The 27,672-nt window shown below is 41.0% G+C and overlaps 1 protein-coding gene across 1 annotated transcript in view; it reads right to left on the minus strand.

Moving 5' to 3' along the window:
* Positions 1 to 27,672, minus strand: part of LOC118393138 (transmembrane protein 132C-like) — a 220,518-nt gene that overhangs the window by 53,481 nt on the left and 139,365 nt on the right. Inside the window, exon 4 of the mRNA XM_052461454.1 lies at positions 4,461 to 4,647. Within this exon, the coding sequence (XP_052317414.1) occupies positions 4,461 to 4,647 (187 nt within the window). The remainder of the gene's footprint in view (positions 1 to 4,460; positions 4,648 to 27,672) is intronic.

Here is a 27,672-nt window from a genome sequence, read left to right on the forward strand (position 1 = left end):
CTATGATAATGGTGCAAATATGTCATGGAAAGTGAAGGAAGTTCAAGCACACATACTGCAAAATAATCCACTGGCCACATACTCACCTTGTGCCTTCCACACTCTTAATCTTGTGGGTGTACATGCAGCTCAGTCGTGCCCAGAAGTATCAACCTTTTTGGCTGTGGGAATCATCTTTACAATCTGTTCAGTTCCAGCCCAGAGCGATGGGCCATTCTCAAGGAAAAGACTGGCTGCTGTCTTAACCGCCTTTCAGACACGCGTATTGCGTATTGCTGCGGTCCGACCGGTGTCTATCATCAAGGCTCTAGACATGCTTCTTGCTACCTGCAGCCTGACAACCAAAGCCAAATCTGAGGCAAAAGGTCTGAAAAGCTACTTCATGTCTTTCAAGGCAATCTTCCTGCTCACTTTCTGGGTAAAGGTTTTGCAGTCTAATTCTTCAGTCAGGAAATATTTATCTGGACACTGAATCAGCTCACATTAATAAGGCACTACATGAAGAAATACAGGCTCTTTGTAATCAGTGGGACGCTCTGCTGGCAGAAGCCTCCATGGTGGCAAATGAAATGGGTGTAACTACTCAGCTTCACAGTGAACAGAGGAGTCGCCAGAAATAAAGAAAACGTTTCCCTGATGAGACTGAAGATGACATAGCAAATTAACAGAAGTCAGACACTGGATTTTGCAACACAGTGTTTTATGTGGCTCTGGATGGTATAATCAGTCATTTGGACACGCGATTGCAGCTATATGCAAGGAGTTTTCATCAATACTTACATTTAGGAAAATGACTGAAAAGCAAATGTGTGTATCTTGCCACAAATTGAGAAAGAATTACTCCAAAGATCTCACAGATGGATTTGAAAATGAAGTGTGACATTAAAGACGATATATGGTGCCACTTCTTCAGATGGTCTTTCTCCTGTAGAGATCCTAAAGGACATCCACAAGATGCAGCTACAGAGCATTTTTGGAGAGGTGAGCATTGAATTGCGAATGTCTGTAACATTTGCTGTGGGTGAACGTGCCTTCAGTAAGCCGAAACGTATAAAGAACTATCTAAGATCGACAATGTGCCAAGACAGGTTGAACAGCCATGCCATCCTTTCAATTGAAAACCAGTTAGCTAGAAAATTAAACCTTAAAGGCACTATAAATTAGTTTGCTCACAAGAAGTCTTGATGCTGGGCTATTCGAGCAGTGTAACCTCTGAGTTTTGTTTACAGGGAACAAGCAAAAGGACAAATGCCTTAACCTGTTCTACACAAGCCTGCCCGGGGATGGGCAAAATACTGTTTCAGAGTATTTTCTGCTATGGTGTATCCCCTGTTGAACTTACTCAGGAATGCCCACATAATGTCTTGACACTACAGTTGTAATTTCACAGATGCTTGTTCTCTGTAGGTACCACATTTATGCCTGCACCCCACATAGTTTAGGATGTATTTTTTATTTGGGGTATGCTATTTAGGCATTTATTTAGGAATTATGCATAGGGCAGAAGAGAGTTAGCCTTGTTTATAAGAATTGGTAATACATTCTTTAATCTGAATCATGGATCATTAGTAATTTCTTCATTAAAACTGACTACAATACCATATATTAAAAAATGTCACCAATTGTGTAGTTATTTATAATAAAGCATCATAAAAATCTCAAGACACAGACAGCTTTTGTTAACATTAGGAACCAAAATGTTTTGCAGTAATATTAATATAAGCAAAGGATGAAGGTGGAAACGAGAATCTGTACAATTGTAGCATAGAGCAGCAGAAGCTTATAGTTAGTACATTTAATAACACATACTGTTCAGTACGTTATTTTAATCTGAAACATTCTGATTTCTATGTTAGGGGCCCGGTATTTGTTAATTTCACGGGGCTCCAAAATTCTGGCAACGCCCCAGGCTTGGAATGTACAGTACTTCACAAAGATCCCAAGTCAGTCTGCACTTCTGACAGCTACAAAAACATCTCAAATAGTATTCCCTCATTAATAAGTTTGCAAATACTCTATACTAAAATATTAGCTAATATATCTGCAAATAAAAAAGACTGAGCCGTAAGTGGGTATCATGCTCATTCTGGTACCCACATAAAGCTCCCTCACAGAGACGGTATGAAATACTGATATGAGAAAGATACATTCTCTATACAATTTGTGTCAATGCAAAGTGTGGGTGCAATTATCATTTTGTTGGCACATCAGAAGAAAAGGAATATGAAAAGGGAAATATGGATAATATACTGTACCTCTGCAAACATAGCATCAATTATCCGGGACATGAGACATTGACACCAGGAAGAGAAGCTGCTGCTTCAGCAACAGTTTACGGGATCCTAATACATTTTTAAAAATGGGGGCTGCCTTACACCCACAGCCACCTATAATGTAGCTATAGAAACTGCTAAAATGGACCCATTTATACATTATATATATATATATATATATATATATATATATATATATATATATATATATATATTATAAATAACGGTTAAGCTAACGCAGGCTAATGCGATTAGCATGAGGTTGTAAGTAACAAGAACATTTTTCAGGACATATAGACATATCTGATATTGGTTAGAAAGCTTAAATTCTTGTTAATCTAACTGCACTGTCAAATTTACAATAGCTATTACAGTGAAAGAATACCATGCTATTGTTTGAGGAGAGTGCACAATTTTGAATATGAAAAGTTATTAATAAACAAATTAGGCACATTTGGGCAGTCTTGATACAACATTTTGAACAGAAATACAATGATTCATTGGATTAGTCTAAAACGTTGCACATACACTGCTGAATTGCACCGTGGCTGGAATAATACATTATGGCCTTTCTCTTGCATTTCAAAGATGATGGTACAAAAAAATACAAAAGAACGGTTGGTTTTTTCTTCATATTGTCTTTTACTAGATCTATTGTGTTATATTCACCTACATTCCTTTCACATTTTCACAAACTTCAAAGTGTTTCCTTTCAATTGGTACCAAGAATATGCATATCCTTGCTTCAGGGCCTGAGCTACAGGCAGTTAGATTTGGGTATGTCATTTTAGGCAAAAAAAAATTAAAAAAGGGGCAGATCCTTAAGAAGGTCCCGACAGTGCACTCACAACATTCATTTACCATACCACAAAATGAAGCCCTTACAGATGCATCACAATCCCATAACTCAACACTGGCAAGCAACATGTCATGCTTGTAAGTGGGTGTAATTGATCTCTCTGGCATCTTTAAGTTGCTTTTCTGGATCTAACTCTGTTTAGAAAACCAAGGCAAATGGGGTGAGATGTTCTGTGAAGTTAAATAGAGTAGCTTTGATGAATCTGCCCAGCAGAGGCTCATCTGTATAGCAACCTAAGAGAGACACACACCTCCAGGCCTTGCCTCAGGCCACAGAGAGCCTCTGGGCCCCAGACACAGGGCCTGCTGAGGGCCACATGTACCCACTCCTCCATGCCAAAACACACACTCCACAGGCAAAACACTGGAGCTACAGGTCTGCAAATCAGTGTAGTTATATCAGATCTAATATTGATTTTGTAATGTACGATAACTATACAGTAAACTAACTCTTCGTTCTTCTTACATTTGTATTTAACTAAACTGAAAAAAATATAAACGCAACATGTAAAGTGTTGGTCCTATGTTTCATGAGCTGAAAATAAAGATCCCAGAAATATTACATAGACACAAACACCTTATTTCTGAAAAATGTTGTGCACAAATTTGTTTACATCCCTGTTGGTGAGCCTTTCTCCTTTGCCAAGATGATCCATCCACCTGACAGTGGTGGCATATCATTTAGCTGATTAAACGTCATGATCATTACACAGTTGCACCTTGTGCTGGGTACTATAAAAGGCAACACAATGTCACAACACAATACCACAGATGTCTCAAGTTTTTGGGGAGTGTGCAATTGGCATGTTGACTGCAGCAATTTCCACCAGAGCTGTTGCCAAAGAACGGAATGTTCAAGGTAGTTTTAGGGAATTTGGCAGTATGTCCAACCAGCCTCACAACCACAGAACACGCTTAACCATGGGGAGTATTTCTGCTGAGGAGTATTTCTCTCTGTAATAAAGCCCAGTGGTGGGGAAAAACCCATTCTGATTGGCTGTGCCTGGCTCCCCAGTAGGTAAGCCTATGCCCACCCATGGCTGCACCCCTGCCCAGTTATGTGAAATCCATAGATTTAGATAGGGTCTAATGAATTTATTTCAATCGACTGATGTCCTTATATGAACTATAACTCAGATAAATCTTTGAAATTGTTGCATGTTGCGATAATATTTTTGTTCAATATATTTTAATCACATTACGGTATAAAAGTAAATATAAGATGCTGTTCTGAACAGCAGGAGGATACACACACATTTCAGAACTCTGGCACAGCCCATCTGCTCTATGTGTTGTAGTGACTTTGACTGACTGAGTGACACCACTCACCATAGCCAGGGGCACAATGCCCCCCAGGTCTTTCTGGGCAAGCCGGATCTCTGTCTCTGCCTCCTGTATGGTGGCATGGCTGCCCGGGTACTCAACCTGCCACGTGATCCAGCGGCTGCCCAGTGGACCCAGGAAGCTGTCCACCTCCAGATCCACCTGTAGGACCCTCTGGAAACCCACATCTGACCTGCAGCACATACAAAAAGAGAGATGGGAGAGGATCAATATTTTATGAGAAAGTAATGGTGTTTCCATAAGCTCTATCAACACACATTCCTATGACTAAAAATAGTGGCGTCTAATGACTAAATCAATGTCTGTAAACCATGACATTTTATAGACTGTGCTTCTACAAAAGGTCAACTCTCTGGTCCTTGGTATGATGTGCACTGTTAGCTATTTATTTATAACTCTGTATTGACATGCTGTGTACTGCCCATACAGTTACACAGTTGCTCTGTACAGTAATATATATGAGTCTGTAGCTCAGAGGGAAGCTCCACATAACTGTTACCCTGCTCCAGCCTGGTCTCATAGATTAGACATAACATAATAAGCATAAAATTAACATATGTTATGTTTGATATGGTTACGTAAGACAGATGGTTACTTAAGGAAAAAACAAAAGTAGGATGGTTGGTCAGGGTGGATGGATGGGTGTTTAACATGAACGTCTAGCAACCCAAATGTTGAGATTTTGAATCTCATCACGGACAACTTTAGCATTTTAGCTAATTAGCAACTTTTCTACTACTTACTGCTTTTTAGCTATTATGCAACTACTTAGCATGTTAGCTAACCCTAACCATAACTTGAACTCTTTTAGCTAACCCTTCCCCTAACCCTAACATTAACTCTTTAACCTAACTCCTAACTTTTAAACATAAACTTAACTAACCCCTAGCCTAGCTAACGTTAGTAAGCTAGCTACTGTTAGCCACCTAGCTAGAATTTGTAACATAATACGTTTGGTAAATTTCTACCTTGTACGTTTTGCAAATTCATAACATACAATACAAATTGTAATTCAAAACATATCATACAAAATGGGTGATGGACTTCCACAAATTAATACATACCATACGAAATGTAACATATCATACTAAATGGAGCTTCTCAGATTTACGTACAGAATAATACAGGTGCCTGCTCTGGACATGAAGGCTTGGGTGTTTACCACTGCCCTTGTTTGCAACAGTACAATATGAATATATATAATTGTATGCAAGGAGAATATACGGCAGGGCAGACAAATGGAGAGCATTCATAATATAATTTCCCAGTGACAGTCTCCGGTGCTCAGAGTTTAAATATAGCCAGGAGGAAGCAAAGGTCAGCTTTACACAGGAGCAGGAGGAGAATGGAAATGGCACCAGATCTGTTAGCCATGTCTTGTGTGTCAAATGGCAGGGCTCAGGGCCAATACATTTCACACAGTGTCTCCGAAGCGCACTGGCACTAAACATCTCCTTCATTTGAGGCTTGCCAGAAAGAAAGAGAGATTGAAAGAGATAAATATGCACTCTCTCTAAAGCTCTCTTTATGCTGCTTGGACAACGACGCCAGTTTGTCTACAGTGCATATGGCACATGGCACCCTTTCCAGCATAAATTTCCCTTTTTTATTGTTGTGATGAACAAAGAACAACAAGCAACAAGCATTGTACTTCGAGAAAAGACATCTGAGCAAATATATAATGCTCTCAATTATGAATGTGACTCAGAAAACAGGAAAACGCCTCCCGAGTGACTAAAGCACTGCATCCCAATGCTAGAGGTGTTAGTACACACCCAGGTCCGATCCCAGGCTGTGTTGCAGCTGGCCGCGACCGGGAGACCCATGAGGCGGCACACAATTGGCCCAGCGTTGTCAGAGTTAGGGATGACCGGGATGTCCTTGTCCCATCGTACTGTAGCAACTCCTGTAGTGGGCCAGGCGCATGCACGCTGACTTTGGTCGCCAGTTGTACGGTGTTTCCTCCAACACATTGGTGCGGCTGGCTTCCGGTTTAAGCGAGCAGTGTGTCAAGAAGTAGTGCGGCTTGGCTGGGTCGTGTTTCGGAGAACGTATGGCTCTCGACCTTCGCCTCCCCCGAGTCTGTACGGGAGTTGCGGAAATGGGACAAGACTGTAACTACCAATTGGATATCACGAAATTGGGGAGAAAAAGGGGTCAAAGGCATACACCAATAAAGAAATCAGGAAAACAGTTAATAATAGATCAGGCGTTTTATTTGCTGAAACCTGGGTTTTTGTAAGGCTCGCACTCACTCCCCATTCACATATCTTTTTTTTGAAAGTGAATTTTTGCGTCCGAGCGCACAACAACCCAATTTCTCCATGAAGCAGAAGTGTGTAGAAATATTTAAAATGACAACCAAATAAGTTGTGCCACATTCCATAACAGAGTAGCAATCAGTGTGGAGAGAGATGAACTGTGCTGTGCTGTCAGACCAATGGCATGACAGAAAACTGCCTTACATAACTGCTTCCTCCACAGACAAAACAGATGCCAATTTCAAATCAAATCAAAAGTTATTTGTCACATGTGTCGAAAACAACAGGTGTTGACTTTACTTTGAAATGCTCACAAGCCCTTTCCCAAAAATGCAGTTAAAAAGTTTAAAAAAAATGTAAAAAATGAAATAGTAACAATGTAAAATAACAATAACAAGGTTATTTACAAGGTGTACCGGTACCGAGTCAATGTGTAGGGGTATGAGGTAGTTGAGGTAAATGAGGTAATATGTATAGTACATATACAGTAGGTAGGGGTAAAAGCAGGACCTGGGTTAAGGGTGGCCCGCCCTACTGTACCTCCTTTCCTGTCCAAATAAAATATTGAAATATATTTCTAATTTATTTGACCGAGACGCACACAACAGAGACGCATCAATCTCAGATAAAGCATCCGAGAGAGCGAAACAGCACAGCACCCCTCTGTCTCTGTATGTGATCAAAATAAACAATCCCAGGGCAATTAGATTCACACAAATGAAACAATGAATGTGCAATAATTGGCGGGAGACAGTGAGGCACATTCTGGAGAGCTGAGTGCAAGCATTCTGGAGAGAGATGCCCATATCTTCGCCACACGCCCCTCCCCTTCTTCTTGTCTCAACATTTCATATGATACTCAAGACACATTATCTTTACACATTTGAGATGCTTTTCAATGACAGCCGGAACTCTATAATCAGCTATTAGGCCTATTGGCACACGCGCTGCCAAAATTTCTGGCTTCCCAAATAGGCATAGGCATAGGCCTATGCACTTGTGATTTGAAACAATTCACAGCTATTTAAAAAAATAAGCTTATTTTCTTATTTTATTTGTCAGCTTTAGGTCTATGCATTTTATTTAGTTAACAATTGAAGTTATAGGCCTACTGCTGCATTGGCCAATAGGCTGTGTTTGAGTTCCATGCGCTAATTTCTATAGCTGCCAATGGATCATGGTGTATCAATGAGTCCATATGGCAAAGGCTGGTGTTCTTGTATTAGTTGAATTTGAACTTTTACATTTGTATTATTTTTATTCAAATTTTTATGATTAACCACATGACAGTAATTTTGAGAAACGAAAACATTACTATTGAAATTAAACTTTTCCACGAAAATGCGCATATAAAAATATTCATAACTGGCACGCAGATAGATAGAAACGGTAGGATAAATTGTATGCTTCCCCAGACCCATTAACAAAATCCATCCAACTGATTCATTCTGGAGCTGGCCCTGGATAAAAGTTACTAGGAAATCAGGATAGATAATAAACTGAGTAGCAGCAGCATACGTGACTCGTTTCAGGAAACGAGGCATATGTCACTACTTCACAGGAGAGACATTTGAATTTTTAAAAATCAAAATGTGTTTTTTTGGCAGAAATGCCTTCTGGAACATGTGAACTTTCATGTGACTTAATAACAAACTTCTATGCTATCTGTAAATATGGATACAATTGTTAAATTATGAGCCTAGCGGTGGTGTAAAGTACTTAAGTAAAAATACTTTAAAGAACTACATAAATAGTTTTTTTGTGGTATCTGTACTTTAGTATTTATTTTTTGCAACTTTTACTTTAACTCCACTACATTCCTAAAGAAATTAACTTACTTTTTACCCCTTACATTTTCCCTGACACCCAAAAGTACTAGTTACATTTTGAATTATTAGCAGGACAGGAAATTGTCTAATTCACACACTTATCAAGAGAACATCCTCGGTCATCCCGACTGTCTCTGATCTGGCAGACTCACTAAACACAAACACTTCTGATGTCAATGAAGTCTGAGTGTTGAAATGTGCCCCTGGCTATCAGTAAAAAATGTTTTTTTTAATGTAATTGTGCCGTCTAGTTTGCTTAATATAAGGAATGCAAAATTATTTATGCTTTTACTTTTGATAAAGTATATTTTAGCGATTTACATTTACTTTTGATACTTAACAACCTCTTGAGACTAGGGGGCAGTATTTTCATTTTTGGAAAAATAACGTTCCCAAAGTAAATGGTCTATTTCTCAGGACAAGATGCTAGAATATGCATATAATTGACAGCTTAGGATAGAAAACACTCTAAAGTTTCCTAAACTGTAAAAATATTGTCTGTGAGTATAACAGAACTGATATTGCAGGCGAAAGCCTGAGAAATATCCAATCAGGAAGTGACTCTTATTTTGAAACCTCTGCGTTCCTATATAATATATGCCATTTAGCTGACGCTTTTATCCAAAGCGACTTACAGTCATGTGTGCATACATTCTACGTATGGGTGGTCCCGGGAATCGAACCCACTACCCTGGCGTTACAAGCGCCATGCTCTACCAACTGAGCTACAGAAGGACCATTGAGCATTGAAAGGGATATCAACCAGATTCCTTTTTCTATGGCTTCCCTAATGTGTCTACAGTCACAAGACATAGTTTCAGGCTTTTTTTTTTCAGGCTTTATTTATTTTTGGGGTGGCAGGGTAACCTAGTGGTTAGAGCGTTGGACTAGTTACCGGAAGGTTGCAAGTTCAAACCCCCCAGCTGACCAGGTACAAATCTGTTGTTCTGCCCCTGAACAGGCAGTTAACCCACTGTTCCTAGGCCGTCATTGAAAATAAGAATTTGTTCTTAGTTAAATAAAGGTTAAAAAAAAATATATAAAAAAAAACGAGCGTGAACGACAACATTGCGTCAGTGGTCAGCTGGTGGCTCTCAGAGTTTCGGTTTATAAAAATAATCTTTATGGAACAAAATGAACATTTGCTGTCTAACTGGGAGTCTCGGGAGTGAAAACATCGGAAGCTCATCAAAGGTAAACAATTTAATTGGATTGCTTTTCTGATTTTCGTCACCAAGCTGCATGCTGCTAGCTGGACATAATGCTATGCTAGGCTATTGATAAACTTACACAAATACTTGTCTTGCTTTGGCTGTAAAGCATAATTTCAAAATCTGAGATGACAGAGTGATTAACAAAAGGCAAAGCTGTGTTTCACTATATTTCACTTGTGATTTATCTGGACACGATTCACCAGGACCTCCAACAGCCGAAGCTAAGTAGTAACATTAACATTATGCCTTCAAATTGCAGTCGCTGTACTCTCCTTTCAGCGAGGATAGTTGTGCTACAAGCCCAGCTTCAGACGCAATCGTTAGGCAAGGGTAATTTCAGTGTAGGAAAGGATGAAACAGCGTCTATGCCACCAGTAAGTACAGATAGTAGTATAAATCCCCTGGCACAGTCCCCGCAGCCGGACAACTTTCTCACGGTTTCTGGAAGGAAATGCTGTAGGAACGCTCAACCGGTGTCGCTCATTCAGCCGACAGAAACTTTCAACCGGTTTTCCCCATTAAGCAGCGAGTCGGAGTCAGAGGCCGAGTCTTCTCTGGTCTCTACTCCTCTCGTTACGGGGTCTGAGACGCCGAAGCTTCCCACCATTAGCTCTGACAAATTGAAAACTCTAGTCATTGGCGACTCCATTACCCGCAGTATTAGACTTAACACGAATCATTCAGCGATCATACACTGTTTACCAGGGGGCAGGGCTACCAACGTTAAGGCTAATCTGAAGATGGTGCTGGCTACAGCTAAAACTGGCGAGTGTAGAGAGTATAGAGATATTGTTATCCACGTCGGCACCAACGATGTTAGGATGAAACAGTCAGAGATCACCAAGCGCAAAATAGTTTCTGCGTGTAAATCAGCTAGAAAGATGTGTCTGCATCAAGTAATTGTCTCTGGCCCCCTCCCAGTTAGGGGGAGTGATGAGCTCTACAGCAGGGTCTCACAACTCAATCGCTGGTTGAAAACTGTTTTCTGCCCCTTCCAAAAGATAGAATTTGTAGATAATTGGCCCTCTTTCTGGGACTCACCCACAAACAGGACCAAGCCTGACCTGCTGAGGAGTGACGGACTCCATCCTAGCTGGAGGGGTGCTCTCATCTTATCTACCAACATAGACAGGGCTCTAACTCCTCTAGCTCCACAATGAAATAGGGTGCAGGCCAGGGAGCAGGCTGTTAGCCAGCCTGCCAGCATAGTGGTGTCTGCCACTAGCACAGTCAGTGTAGTCAGCTCAGCTATCACCATTGAGACCGTGTCTTTGCCTCGACCTAGGTTGGGCAAAACTAAACATGGTGGTGTTCGCCTTAGCAATCTCACTAGGATAAAGACCACCTCCATTCCTGTCATTATTGAAAGAGATCATGATACCTCACATCTCAAAATAGGGTTACTTAATGTTAGATCCCTTACTTCAAAGACAATTATAGTCAATGAACTAATCACTGATCATAATCTTGATGTGATTGGCCTGACTGAAACATGGCTTAAGCCTGATGAATTTACTGTGTTAAATGAGGCCTCACCTCCTGGCTACACTAGTGACCATATGGGGATATGCATCCCGCAAAGGCGGAGGTGTTGCTAACATTTACGATAGCAAATTTCAATTTACAAAATAAAATAATTGTGTTTTCGTCTTTTGAGCTTCTAGTCATGAAATCTATGCAGCCTACTCAATCACTTTTTATAGCTACTGTTTACAGGCCTCCTGGGCCATATACAGCGTTCCTCACTGAGTTCCCTGAATTCCTATCGGACCTTGTAGTCATAGCAGATAATATTCTAATCTTTGGTGACTTTAATATTCACATGGAAAAGTCCACAGACCCACTCCAAAAGGCTTTCGGAGCCATCATCGACTCAGTGGGTTTTGTCCAACATGTCTCTGGACCCACTCACTGCCACAGTCATACGCTGGACCTAGTTTTGTCCCATGGAATAAATGTTGTGGATCTTAATGTTTTTCCTCATAATCCTGGACTATCGGACCACTATTTTATTGCGTTTGCAATTGCAACAAATAATTTGCTCAGACCCCAACCAAGGAACATCAAGTCATGCTATAAATTCACAGACAACACAAAGATTCCTTGATGTCCTTCCAGATTCCCTCTGTCTACCCAAGGACGCCAGAGGACAAAAATCAGTTAACCACCTAACTGAGGAACTCAATTTAACCTTGCGCAATACCCTAGATGCAGTTGCACCCCTAAAAACTAAAAACATTTCTCATAAGAAACTAGCTCCCTGGTACACATAAAATACCCGAGCTGTGAAGCAAGCTTCCAGAAAAGTGGAACGGAAATGGCGCCACACCAAACTGGAAGTCTTCCGACTAGCTTGGAAAGACAGTACCGAAGAGCCCTTACTGCTGCTCGATCATCCTATTTTTCTAACTTAATTGAGGAAAATAAGAACAATCCGAAATTCCTTTTTGATACTGTCGCAAAGCAAACTAAAAAGCAGCATTCCCCAAGAGAGGATGACTTTCACTTTAGCAGTGATAAATTCATGAACTTCTTTGAGGAAAATATTATGATTATTAGAAAGCAAATTACGGACTCCTCTTTAAATCTGCGTATTCCTTCAAAGCTCAGTTGTCCTGAGTCTGCACAACTCTACCATGACCTAGGATCAAGAGAGACGCTCAAGTGTTTTAGTACTATATCTCTTGACACAATGATGAAAATAATCATGGCCTCTAAACCTTCAAGCTGCATACTGGACCCTATTCCAACTAAACTACTGAAAGAGCTGCTTCCTTTGCTTGGCCCTCCTATGTTGAACATAATAAACGGCTCTCTATCCACCGGATGTGTACAAAACTCACTAAAAGTGGCAGTAATAAAGCCTCTCTTGACAAAGCCAAACCTTGACCCAGAAAATATAAAAAACTATCGGCCTATATCGAATCTTCCATTCCTCTCAAACTTTTTAGAAAAGGCTGTTGCGCAGCAACTTACTGCCTTCCTGAAGACAAACAATGTATACGAAATGCTTCAGTCTGGTTTTAGACCCCATCATAGCACTGAGACGGCACTTGTGAAGGTGGTAAATTACTTTTTAATGGCATCGGACCGAGGCTCTGCATCTGTCCTCGTGCTCTTAGACCTTAGTGCTGCTTTTGATACCATCGATCACCACATTCTCTTGGAGAGATTGGAAACCCAAATTGGTCTACACGGACAAGTTCGGGCCTAGTTTAGATCTTATCTGTCGGAAAGATATCAGTTTGTCTCTGTGAATGGTTTGTCCTCTGACAAATCAACTGTAAATTTCGGTGTTCCTCAAGGTTCCGTTTTAGGACCACTATTGTTTTCACTATATATTTTACTTCTTGGGGATGTTATTCGAAAACATAATGTTAACTTTCACTGCTATGCGGATGACACACAGCTGTACATTTCAATGAAACACGGTGAAGCCCCAAAATTGCCCTTGCTAGAAGCATGTGTTTCAGACGTAAGGAAGTGGATGGCTGCAAACGTTCTACTTTTAAACTCGGACAAAACAGAGATGCTTGTTCTAGGTCCCAAGAAACAAAGAGATCTTCTGTTGAATCTGACAATTAATCTTAATGGTTGTACAGTCGTCTCAAATAAAACTGATGGACCTCGGCGTTCCTATGGACGCTGATCTCTCTTTTGAAGAACATATCAAGACCATTTCAAGGACAGCTTTTTCCATCTACGTAACATTGCAAAAATCAGAAACCTTCTGTCCAAAAATGATGCAGAAAAATTAATCCATGCTTTTGTCACTTCTAGGTTAGAATACTGCAATGCTCTACTTTCCGGCTACCCGGATAAAGCACCAAATAAACTTCAGTTGGTGCTAAATACGGCTGCTAGAATCCTGTCTAGAACCAAACAATTTGATCATATTACTCCAGTGCTAGCCTCTCTACACTGGCTTCCTGTCAAAGCAAGGGCTGATTTCAAGGTTTTACTGCTAACCTACAAAGCATTACATGGGCTTGCTCCTACCTATCTTTCTGATTTGGTCCTGCCGTACATACCTACACGTACGATATGGTCAGAAGACGCAGGCCTCCTAATTGTTAGTAGTTTCAAGATTAAGTACATTTAAAAGCAACTACTTTTAGACTATTACTCAAGTAGTATTTTAATGGGTGACTCACTTTTACTTTAGTCATTTTAATTAAGGTATATTTACTTTTACTCAAGTATGACAATTGGGTACTTTTTCCATCACTGGAGCCGAGTTGATTTAGGAAAAGACAGGAACCTTCCCGCTAGCCATGATTGTCTGAGATATTGTGTGAGCTGGACATGCCGAGAGATGAGTTTGGAATGGTCTGCCATGTAGCACACTTCTTTCTGTCTATGACATGAGCTGGTCAGTATGTGTAGGTAATCCTTTCTAACGCTGATATTGGGAAAATGGCTTTGATTGCAAATATGTAGAGGGAGTCAAAAAGAGAACACACAGAAGGCTGTTGTATAAAACACCTGTCTCTGGATTACAACTTCAAACTAAGGGCAACCATGGCATCCGTGACAGGGAGGGAGAAGCGTTCATCCACGTATACCCGTAAAAGAGCTAGCTAAATTTTCACATATTATACATTTCTAATTTTGTCCGAAAGTTGTTATCTTTGCAAGTTAAAACATAATGTTAGCTAGCTAGCATTACGTGTATGATCTGTGAATAACTATTATTCGTATCTCAGAGCCAGCAATGCCAACAATGAACCTGGTTGGTTAGCTACTTGCAATTTCATGCCGGGTAGTAATGTTATGAGTTGGGATTATGGTTCCTTGTTTAGCTAGCTAGCTACATGTCTAAACAAAATACTCCACTATGCAGTAACCATTTCACTGTACCATTTACACCTTCTGTATCCTGTGCATGTAACAAATAAACTTTGATTTGATTTGATATAGTATGTGTTTGCCAGAGATGGTAATGTGAAGAACAACATGACCTGCACCAAAGTCAAATTAGGATATAACGTTAGGCCCACGAGACAGTGTCCAAGATCTAAAATGCTCTGGTAGAATTCCCTGTTATTATTTCATCATACTCACAACCGTAAGCTATTTTCTGTGATTGGCTCACCATTAACTTGTAAATAATTATCTTGTTTTGAGTTTATTTTCCTGTAATAATGAATACAAATGAGCTAATGAAGACGTTGTCAGCTATATGATATGGTCATTATTTGAACTGGCTAGCCATCTAACAAGCTGTTTATAAAGTTGCTTTTAGTTGCCTGGTGTGCTAGATTGACATATACTAAATTTATTTTTAAAGGGGCGGGTTTATTGGTCTTAAAATTCTCCAGTTATGCAATTTTGGACAACCAGGCTGCTAATGTCATGCAGCCTGTAGTTTTTGTCTGTATACTTCACAACGACAAGTTTGATGTCAGATGACAATAGAATGTTCATGATGTCACTCCATCAACTGTCAATAGATGTAATATAAACCAGCCTTTAGTCTTGACATCTTTGGTTGTTTAGTACATGGCTTCACATGTGAATCCTTAAAGAGATGGATGGGGCTAAGGCTTAAGAAAGTGTGAACAATGCGGAATGGGTGTAGACAAAGAAAAGCTGTCCAAGTAGGTGTACCAAAACACTCAAGGGCCATTTTCTCAAAAGTGGGGTTACAAGTTTATCAGCTTTCAAAGCAGAATTACTTTCTCATTGTTCCTTAACTGTAGTGTATGATATCCACTTTTCTAGCTCTGAGTCTGTACTTTAATCCAATGTAAAAAACACAATTTAAATGTTGCTACTTAAGACCGAATCGAGCTGGCCGGTCACATATGTGAAGAGTATGAAAGTGTGTCTATGTGTGAGTCAGTTGAGGCTCCTCAGAGGAGGAAGGGGAGGACCATCCTCCTCATTGAATTCCATAAAAATCTAAATAGTGAACCATTAAAAAAAGTTATCCTTTTCAGATTAAAACACACTGTTTTGCAACGAAGGTCTACAGTAGCTTCAGCAACACTTTGTAGGGTAACACCATGGTGTAGCCAGAGAATGGCTTGCTTCTGTCCTCTTTTGCGTACATTGAATTCAATGCAAAACTTAGGAGGCTCATGATTCTCACCCCCTTCCATAGACTTACACAGTAATTATGAGAACCTCCGGAGGACGTCCTCCAACCTATCAGAGTTTTTGCAACATGCACTGATATGTTGTCCACCCAATCAAAGGATCGGAGAATAAATCTAGTACTGAAAGCATACACTACAGCTAGCTAGCACAGCAGATCATAAAATATGGTGACTAGTTATCTCAGAGAGAAAGACAATAGTTTTCAACAAATACATTTCTACCAAAATTAAGAAGAGAGAGAGAGAGAGAGAGAGAGATATTTAAGTAGCTATATTTGGTTTATTTTTTTTTTAAACTTTCACTTAGCAAGCAAATGCAGCTAGCCAGTTTAGCCTACTTAAACACCTGGTTCAAACAGAGGGATGCTATGTTAGATAGCTGGCTATAGAACCAACACTGGAACTCTTCTAAATCAAGGTAAGCTTTTGGTTTAATTCATTTATTAACACCGTGGTCCGTTGGTGTAACTGCTAAACTGCTTTCTGACTGTACACTGTACTGCATGATTGCAGCGGGTTTACTAACGCTAGTTGTAGTAGTTCTAGTTGACTATGATGTGACAATGATGTAGGCTGTGTTTAGCGGTTAGCAGTCATGATATGTAGGTTTGGAAGTATTGGAGTATTTTCGCATGGTCACAGACAGCTGATGTGTTGTGCACTGAAGTCCACAAGCGAAGGGAGGAGGAGAGTGTGTAGATAGTTGCAAGAAGGAATTATATATACAATGAGCAAAATGATCATGCTGTTTTTATGTGGCCGCTATGGAAGTGAACTGTTTGCATGTGATCAGAGGTGTATTCATTCCACCGATGCTGTAGAAAAACATGTCTTAAAACTGATGCAAACGGAAGGAAACAGGGATAAACATACCTTACTTTGTCCAATAGAAACTCACATTTGTTTTCACCCTAGATCAGCTAGATGCAGGCGAGAGTTTTCAAGGCAGTATTGAATGTGTCACTGTCTGTCACCTTGATTACTCAGATATCTCTCTACCTGTGCACCTGTGTTGAAAACTTTCAATCATAGGCTATGTTGAGGCAACCTCATGATGGGTGCAGGGAAATTTGAGTATCATGTAGTAGCCTAAACCTGTCAATGTTATATTGAGCTGGGTGAATGGAATATCAATAACAGTGTACATAGAGCCAGTGCAAGAAAAAAAGTGGGTCAATGCAATCGACCGGTTGGTGACCACTGAAGTAAAGTCAAACTAATAAAAGTGACTGAGGAGAAGCAGGATATGGCGAGCTACACTTTTAGAAAAAAAAGGTTTCCAAAAAGGTGGACTTAAACACTGAAAAAATAAAAAATAAATAATTCTCTCCGCAAATGATTCTGCACAGGAACAGAAGATGATTTCAGGTTTTTGATATAGAGATGTCAAATATTGCCCTCCCTATGGCATATCAAAGGTGGCTGTGAAAATTAAGGACTTTACGAGGTTTCATTTTCCTTTGACTATACAGTAGCACGCCAGCCTCTGAGATATCATGAAGATATGATGCCAGATGACAGTTTTCTTTGTTCTCTGAGCTTATCATTAACACACAGACATTCGGCAATTTAGCAATTTTGTCAATCAAAAAAATCAGACTACAATAAAAAATGCAGAGAGAAACATTTTTGAGTAATGAAGCCCGTAGAAAAATAGATAAGATAGGAGAGGGGAGGATATGGGAGGAGAAGAGAGATTGTGAAGAAAGAGGAAATATTGAGGAAAAGAGAAATTCATATAGCTACATGCACATATTATTTTGGCCCTTTGACTTTGATGACAGCACCTTGTTCATACGAGCAGTGGAAACAAATGGCAACAGCTACTGTGAAATGAGTCCCGGTGAGCAGCTTGTCAGTGGATATTAACACTGGACAGACTGGTGGGGGAGGTCTACCATGCAGGTGAGGGTAGATAAGCCTGAAAAAACATTAGTTTACACCATAGTAACACTCACTGTGAGTCACTGAATAGGAACGTTGCTATATAGTTCAAATACAGCGTGAAAGTGTCCGTGTGTGTGTGCATGCGTGTTTTATGTGCTAATAATCGACAGACCATGTAAGCTCTCAGAATGTGATGCATTTAATTAAATAAAGTACACTTAAAGGACAAGTTCACTTTTTTTACCAAATCTCTTTTCAGATGTAAATGTTACAGAAGTGTCCAGACACTTTTTTTGCGATTTCACAAGCAATAGACTCCCTCATTGCTTGTTCTGCAGTATGGGGGCTACGGAAAAACATTAACAAAAGCTCCAAAAACACCCAAATACGTCCTTTTAGAAAGCTCTCAGTATAGTGATGCAGGTCTTTAGATGTTGTACACATGAAAATGTGTAATTCCAAACTTTATCCACAACGTCGAATTCCACTTTATTGGAGTCAATCGATGTTTTTCCATGTGCCAGCATGCGCATTCTTTCTCGTTCCAATTGTGGTGATATGAGAAATGAGAGAGCACACACATATATTGCTGGTGGGGTAAGTTTCTCAAAACCAAGTGAAATAGCAACAAAAAAAGTGTCTGGACACTTCTATGACATGCCATTTATACATGCCATTTAAAACAGAGATTTGCTAAAAAAAAACAATTACTGGTAAAGGAGATACTGTACCTTACTTCATTTGGCCAATAAACCACTAGTTCTCATGGATGGTTGGGGCAGGAGAGGAAGGCTGAAAATACTTTTATCTTCTATTTATTTTCTATTTATCAATAGATGGCTTGCTGTCCAGGCTCTGCTGATGTGTTGCTACTGTTGCACTTGACCCATGTCAAATCAAATCAAAGTTGATTTGTCACGTGCACAGGATACAGGGTGTAATGTGTCCAGTGAAAAAGTCTACTTGCAAGAATTCCTCAACAGTACAGTACACTTTATAAAAATATGAACAAATAAATAATACAAAGTAGTAAACATTTGTGAGAGATACTGGTCCAATGTCCTAATGAATTAAAGATACACAAAGAGAGATCCATCTAGGATTATTCCTCAAAACATCTGTCTGTTATCAAATCAAATCAAATTTAATTGGTCACATACACATGGTCAGCAGATGTTAATGTGAGTGTAGTGAAATGCTTGTGCTTCTAGTTCCGACAGTGCAGTAATATCTAACAAGTAGTCTAACAATTCCCCAACAACTACCTAATACACACAAATCAAAAGAGGTGACTGAGATTATGTACATATAAATATATGGATAAGCGATGGCCGAGCGGCATAGGCAAGGTGTAATAGATGTTATAAAATGCAGTATATACATACGATATGAGTAATGTAAGATATGTAAACATTATTTAAAGTGGCATTGTTTAAAATGACTAGTGATCCGTTTATTAAAGTGGCCAGTGATTAGGTCTCAATGTCGTCTGTTTAACAGTCTGATGGCCATGAGATAGAAGCTGTTTTTCAGTCTCTCTGTCCCAGCTTTGATGCACTTGTACCGACCTCGCCTTCTGGATGGTAGCCGTGTGAACAGGCAGTGGCTCGGGTGGTTGTTGTCCTTGATGATCTTTTTCGCCTTCCTGTGACATCGGGTGCTGTAGGTGTCATGGAGGGCAGGTAGTTTGACCCCGCTGATGCGTTGTGCAGACCGCACCACCCTCTGGAGAGCCTTACGGTTGTGGGCGGAGCAGTTGCCGTACCAGGCGGTGATACAGCCTGACAGGATGCTCTCGATTGTGCACCTGTAAAAGTTTGTCAGGGTTTTGGGTGACAAGCGAAATTTCTTCAGCCTCCTGAGGTTGAAGAGGCTGTGTTGCGCCTTCTTCACCACACTGTCTGTGTGGGTGGACCATTTCAGTTTGTCTGTGATGTGTACGCCGAGGAACTTAACTTTCCACCTTCTCCACTGCTGACCCTTCGATGTGGATAGTGGGTGCTCCCTCTGCTGTTTCCTGAAATCCACGATGATCTCCTTTGTTTTGTTGACATTGAGTGAGAAGTTGTTTTCCTGACACCACACACCAAATGCCCTCACCTCCTCACTGTAGGCTGTCTCGTCATTGTTGGTAATCAAGCCCACTACTGTTGTGTAATCTGCAAACTTGATGATTGAGTTGGAGACGTGCATGGCCACGCAGTCGGGGGTGAACAGGGAGTACAGGAGGGGGCTGAGCACGCATTGTTGTGGGGCCCCAGTGTTGAGGTTCAGCAAAGTCACCACCTGGGGGCGGCCCGTCAGAAAGTCCAGAACCCAATTGCACAGAGTAGTTATCACATTAGTCATTTAGTTCAGTTATCTTAGCCTTCTTGGGTACAGGAACAATGGTAGCCATCTTGAAGCATGTGGGAACAGCAGAGTGGGGTAGGGAGTGATTAAATATGTCCGTAAACACACCAGCCAGCTGGTCTGTGCATGCTCTGAGGACGCGGCTAGGGATGCCGTCTGGGCCAGCTTTTTTTTTATTTTTTATTTTTTTACCTTTATTTAACTAGGCAAGTCAGTTAAGAACAAATTCTTATTTTCAATGACGGCCTAGGAACAGTGGGTTAACTGCCTGTTCAGGGGCAGAACAACAGATTTTGTACCTTGTCAGCTCGGGGATTTGAACTTGCAACCTTTCGGTTACTAGTCCAATGCTCTAACCACTAGGCTACCCTGCCTTGCGAGGGTAGCCTACCCTGCCTTGCGAGGGTTAACATGTTTAAATGTTTTACTCACGTAGGCCACAGAGAAGGAGATGGGAGGGGGCGCAGTACTTGTTATCGGGCTGCGACGGTGGCACTGTGTTATCCTCAAAGCGGGCAAAGAAGGTGTTTACTTTGTCTGGAAGAGTGACGTCGGTGTCCGTGACTAGGCTGGTTTTCTTTTTGCAGTCCATGATTTCCTGTAGACCCTGCCACATACGTGTCTGAGCCTTTGAATTGCAACTCCACTCTGTCCCTGTACCGGCATTCTGTTTGTTTGATTGCCTTGCGGAGATAATAACTGCACTGTTTATATTCAGCCATATTCCCAAACCTCTTTCCAAGGTTAAATGCGGTGGTTTGCGATTTCAGTTTTGCACGAATGCTGCCATCCATACACGGTTTCTGGTTAGGGTAGGTTTTAATAATCACAGTGGGTACAACATCTCCAATGCACTTCCTTATAAACTCACTCACCAAGTCAGCATATAGATTGATGTTGTTCTCTGAGGCTGACCAGAACATATTCCAGTCTGCGTGATCAAAAAAATATTGGATTCCGATTGGTCAGACCAGCGTTGAATGTTTCTAGTCACTGGTACATCCTGTTTGAGTTTCTGCCTATAAGACGGTAGGAGCAAGATGGCGTCGTGGTCTGATTTGCCGAAAGGAGGGTGGGGTAGGGCATTGTATGCATTGCGGAAGTTAAAATAGCAGTGATCGAGTGTATTACCCCCGCTAGTACTGCAATCAATATGCTGATAGAATTTAGGTAGCCTTGTTCTCAAATTTGCTTTCTTAAAATCCCCAGCTACAATAAATGCAGCCTCAGGATATATGGTTTCCAGTTTACATAGAGTCCAGTGAAGTTCTTGAGGGCCGTCGTGGTGTCTGCTTGAGGGGGAATGTACACAGCTGTGACGATAACTGACAAGAATTCTCTTGGGAGGGTATATGGCCCTCAGTTGATTGTAAGGAATTCTAGTTTGGGTGAGCAGAATGACTTGAGTTCCTGTATGTTGTTATAATTACACCATGAGTCGTTAATCATGGTGCATACACCCCCGCCCTTCCTCTTCCCAGAAAGGTGTTTATCTCTGTCGGCGCGATGCATGGAGAGGCCCGGTGGCTGAACCGATTCCGAAAACATATCCCATAGCCATGTTTCCATGAAATAGAGAATGTTACAATCTCTGATGTCTCTCTGGAGGGCAACCCTTGCTCGAATTTTGTCTACCTTGTTGTCAAGAGACTGGACATTGGTGAGTAGTATACTTGGGAGAAGTGGGCGATGTGCACGTCTACGTCTGACCCGGAGGCCACTCCGTCTGCCCCTTCTGCGCCGCCGTTGTTTTGGGTCGGCTTCTGGGATTAGATCCATTGTCCTGGGTGGTGGTCCAAACAGAGAATCCACTTTGGGAAAGTCGTATTCCTGGTCATAATGTTGGTAAGTTGACGTCGCTCTTATATCCAATAGTTCTTCCCGGCTGTATGTAATAAGACTTAAGATTTCCTGGGGTAACAATGTAAGACATAATACATAAAAAAAACGAAATACTGTATAGTTTCCTAAAGTTTCGATGCAAGGTGGCCATCTCTGTCGGCGCCATTTTGCAAAGTTAATCACAGGCATCACAGGGGGACCAGCTCCCTCCCTCCAGACCCTGGGACAGACAGTCTCTCTCAGACTTCCAGCATGGACTCTACTTAATTTACACCAAAGGCCTTTGGATGTGTTCCATACGGCTGGGCTGATAATCACTTGTAAACTGTCTGTGTTGTTCTATTGAGGCGGGGCCATGTCTGAGCCAGGTCACACAGACAGGCCGGCAAGCCAACAGCACCACAGAGACACATTTGGGAAGAGCTAGATAAGGGCTGTGGAGGACTGAGGAAAGAGCAGCTGGCAGGCTGGCTGAGATGAGATGGGAAGCTGGAGAGATAGCTGACAAAACTGAGAGTCCTCACTCTGGCATGGAGAGGAGAGGAGACAGGCTACACACAGGACAGGCCATCTCAAACCTCTCATTCTCTCAATCACTACAACAAAGCATTACCAGCAGGGGTGAAATAAACATGTTGGTAAGACCCAGCCATCACATATATTAAAACAACATTCTGCTATTCACAATGATACAGGTACTCATTTCATGCTAAAAACAAGTCCTTTACAAACAACAGTATGTGGTTCATGGTGTATTGTTCTGGTACTTCTGATATGGTCTGAAACTCACATTTGAGATACCTGAGCGATTTCAGTCACACACAGCTAACAAAAGCCTATCTTGGTAAGAGGAGGCTAGCTATTGAGTGTTTAAGCCCCAAGGAGTCTAAAGAAATAAAGATTTAAATGTCACCAAGAATAAACTGATTGAACAAATAAAACTGTCCTTCCTGAGGTAATTCATTTCTTGCAGTCCTCTCTAGAGAAAGACCATAATTGAAACTGGCTCTATTGTCCTATTATCAGAGCCAATGTTTCACTGTGACACTGTCATTTAATCTCTGAGAGATGTGATAGGTGCTTCTGTGTTTTCTCCCTTACACCGCTGGGGCTTACACTGCTACGCAACCATCATAGGTGTGTGCATGTGTGTGTGTGTGTGTGTGTGTGTGTGTGTGTGTGTGTGTGTGTGTGTGTGTGTGTGTGTGTGTGTGTGTGTGTGTGTGTGTGTGTGTGTGTGTGTGTGTGTGTGTGTGTGTGTGTGTGTGTGTGTGTGTGTGTGTGTGTGTGTGGGGGGTGGAATTTTTCATGAATGTGTAAAACTACATAGCTAATTGGACATTGAGAAGCCAGGATGCAACCACACATAGCACCACACAGTCTGTAAGAGATGGGGAAATGAGGTGTCAGAGGCCAGTGTGAGATGTGGTGATGGACATATCCTGCACACAGTCAGTAGAATAGAAGCACCACACTATACTACATCACACTACAGGAAGGCTTTGAAGGGGGCCTCTTGCAAACTCCACAGCACTTGTGAATTCAAAAAAATAATCAAATGTAGGGCTCCAGTGGTGCTAGAAAACACTACCCTGAAATGTCTGCTGTTCCCATGCTCATCCGGGTGGAACAGTGATATATCAGCCCTCTGCATCAAACACACACACACACACACACACACACACACACACACACACACACACACACACACACACACACACACACACACACACACACACACACACACACACACACACACACACACAGATTAACGTATTTATTCTGAGTGGAGGGCTCCTCACACATGCAAGATAACCTGTCATATTCGATCAGGAATCAATTGTTCACAAACATCACCTTGCTTTACTACATTTTTATAAATCCAAAATATTTGAAGATAGGATACAGGCATTATGGGAATTATATTATATGACTAATACAAAGACTATAAAAAGTGCTCAGAAATTGTGTAGACCACGTTTTTATGAATTCCTGGATGTATTGTATAACCTGTGGCTAAAAAGGTAATTTTATTTCACATAAATTATGCAATACGCTAACTGCCAATTACTCACTACTGTCATTCACCTGCTTGTTGACTGATTCTGTGCTTCAGAGTCATCTGGCTTGTCTCTGAGCAAAGCTACCGGCAGTCATAAATATGCAAACAACTCCAGCAGAAGTGAAGTGCTAGCACAACTGTAATTTTCTATTTCCTTATCTCAGCAAATTAAATCCATGGAAGTCACATGTGAAAAGCACCAGTCCAGTATACGCCTGTGTGTGCTACGAAGAAGACTTGTGCTGTGCTCAAAACAGTCTGTAAAACATGCACACACTGTTCTCAGCTGCAATGATAGAAAATATGAAATTACAATATACAGTGCAAATTTGCGGAAAAAGGGAAAATGTAACAAAAATTGGTCAAACATATATCCTTATAAGCTTATGGACTAGGAGAGGCTGTATAAACATAGACCTCAACAAGCCAATCATAGCTACTGTGTATATTTCCTCAAACATCCTGCATGAATACAGAAAGCAGCCGGCTTTGTTTTTCTACTTTGGCCAACTCTTTTCAAATGTGGCTGCAATTTGGTTAGCCTTGACAATGATAATACATCAGAAGGATAGAATCAGTTTAACTTACAAAGCCCTTTTAGTCAAACTACAACTACCAGGGACCAGGAAGGTGAGAAGGGTGGGTGTAGGAAATAGGACGAGAAGGAACTGCGGTGGTAATAGCCAGTGAAGCCCAGATAAAATTTCACTAAGCTGTGGGGGAATTTCATTCCACAGCCGTGGGGGAGCCCGTCAGAAGTGTTTTAGCCAAGGCCGCTCTCGTCACGCACCCACCCCAGAGGTGAGAATCTGTTGTTAGGGCTGCATCGTGAGATGGTACCCCAACAGTCAGAGCATGAAACCCAATCTAGGAGCTCCCCCCCCCAACAATCTCCTAACCTACATCCTCACTAAATCCCTCAATGCTTGATTACTGACAGGGAAATACTGTGCATTGCCAAGTCAAGAGGTAGGAGAGTAAAACATATGTTGAAAAGAAAAACAATATTATGAAACAGAAAAATAATGGATAGCTATGTTACAACCATGAATAAATTCAGAAGGTGCATAAGGGCGTTATCAGTAAATTAAGAGGCTGGGTATTTGATGTGGCCTCTCAAGTGTATTCACTTTTGATAATAGGCAGAGAAGGTGATGGGACAAATTATCTTGAAATAAAGTTTGGAGGAGAAAAAAATAAACAAATATCTAGTAGACTACTATTTATTCTAGAGGCTTTCTAGTCGTCTAACTATTCAGTGGAAGAATGAGAGTGAGAGAGAATGACAGAAAGAGAATGAGGAAGAGAGAGAACGATAGAGAGACAGGGGAACAAGCCGAGTCCCCTCTGAGACCAATATCCAACAGAGCTTTTCAATTCAGCCTGTCCAGAAAAGAACGAGAGAAAGCGACAGGAGGAGAAAATACGTAAACTCCCACTCAGACACTGTCAAATAAAAGGAAGACATGAATGAGAATAATAGTGATACATGTCAGGGAGATGTTGCTGGGCGTTTGCTCTGGAATGTTCATGGTTATGCAGTGAGATGCATGGGTTATTCAAGTGGCCACTGGAGAGATGAAGCTGGCAAGGGTAAAGGGGCGGCAGATAGCCTAGTGGTTAGAGTGTTGGTCCAGTAACCAAAACATTGCTGGATCGAATCCCTGAGTGGACAAGGTACAAATCTGTTGTTCTGCCTCTGAACAAGGCAGTTAACCCACTGTTCCCCAGTAGGCCATCACTGTAAATAGGAATTTGTTCTTAACTGACTTGCCTGGTAAAAATGCAATCAAGCCAAATGCACACATAATATCATGTTATCACAGCAGAGGACCTTTGCATTCAGCGTGAAGTAGTAGCCTGTACAGAATGTTGTGCAAAAGTGGTGTGGTGTCAGGGTTGGAGGTAGAGGGCCCCCCAGATAGCAAAATGTGTAGAATTGCAGGATATTTGTTTTAAAACTGCAAAATCTTTTCTCAGGCAAAATGTGAACAATAGCATGAGCTGAGCTATAAAACAGCATTCCCTTTAAAGCAGGAATCCGCAGGTCATTGCAGCCCCATGCTGCCCCACCTCTTGTGTTGCTTTTTCACTTTCAACAACGTGGGTTGAGCCCTGAGCCGACTTGGGCTGGCCATCTGGGCAAGGTGTGTCTTTGAACGATATCCCACCTAATCGAACAACCCTTGCTAAGCCATGGCCCCGGCACTGGAGAGGAAGTAATTTGCAAGAAACTGTCACGCCCTGACCTGAGTATTCTTTGTTTTCTTTATATATTTTGGTTAGGTCAGGGTGTGACATGGGTGATGTATGTGTTTTTTCACTGTCTAGGGGTTTTGTAGGTTTATGGGGTTGTTTACCATCTAGGTGTCTATGTATGTCTATGGTTGCCTAGATTGGTTCTCAATTAGAGGCAGCTGTTTATCGTTGTCTTGGGAACCATATTTAGGCAGCCATCCTCTTTGGGTATTTTGTGGGTTATTGTCTATGTGATGTTGCATGTTTGCACTCAGTTTTGATAGCGGTCACATTCGTTTTGTTAGTTTGTTAGTTAGTTTGTTTGTTTAGTGTACTTCGTGTTTTTTCGTCTTTCATTAAAAAGATGTATTCACATCACGCTGCGCTTTGGTATCCTCACTACGATGATCGTGACAGGAACAAACACAAAGCAGACAAAGCCATCCCGCTAGCTAGTTTGTTTGCAGATAAACTGTTTTGGTAGAAGGGACAACATTTTCAGAAAATGTCGACAGAAACAAGCATCATTCTTGGATCTGAATCAACTCAACCCCCAAAAAGAAAAAGAAGTGAGAAAAAGATTGCTCAAGACCAATCCAGAAACCTGATAAAGATTGGAATTAATTTTTAAAGGTTGAAGAAGTGGTTTAGTTTTTCTTTCTTCTACCATACCACGTTCAAAGGCAGTTAAAGCGTTTGTCTTGCCCCTTCACCCTCTGAATGGCACACATACACATACACAATCCATATCTCAAATTGTCTCAAGGCTTAAAAATCCTTCGTTAACCCGGCTCCTCAACTTCATCTCCTCTGAATGAAGTGGATTTAACAAGTGACCAATAAGGGATCATAGCTTTCACCTGGATTCACCTGGTCAGTCTATGTCATGGAAAGAGAAAGTGTCCTTAATGTTTTATACACTCCGTGTATAAACAATAGCCTAACTGTAGGCACATTTTGCTGGGGGGCAATGAGAAGTTTCAGGATCTTTCATCCCTGCATTTCAATAGCATTTCCATTGATATTGGTCAAATTCCATTGAATCTATGCTAACATCACACAAACATGTATTTCTCATGGAGATACTGGTGGACACATTCTCATTTCGAGGGAACCTGAGGTTGTAGAAGTTGTGGTTGGGGTAAAACATAATACCAAAAGAGAGGTAAGAAATACTCTTGAATTGTTTCTTATTAAAAAAAATAAATATATATATATATATATATATATATATATATATCACCTTTATTTAACCAGGTAGGCTAGTTGAGAACAATGTATGATTTACTGCGACCTGGCCAAGATAAATCAAAGCAGTTCGACACATACAACAATACAGAGTTACACATGGAATAAACAAACATACAATCAATAATACAGTAGAAAAAGTCTATATATAGTGTGTGCAAAT

This window comes from Oncorhynchus keta, chromosome 14, assembly GCF_023373465.1.
Source record: "Oncorhynchus keta strain PuntledgeMale-10-30-2019 chromosome 14, Oket_V2, whole genome shotgun sequence".
Classification (NCBI taxonomy): Eukaryota; Metazoa; Chordata; class Actinopteri; order Salmoniformes; family Salmonidae; genus Oncorhynchus; species Oncorhynchus keta.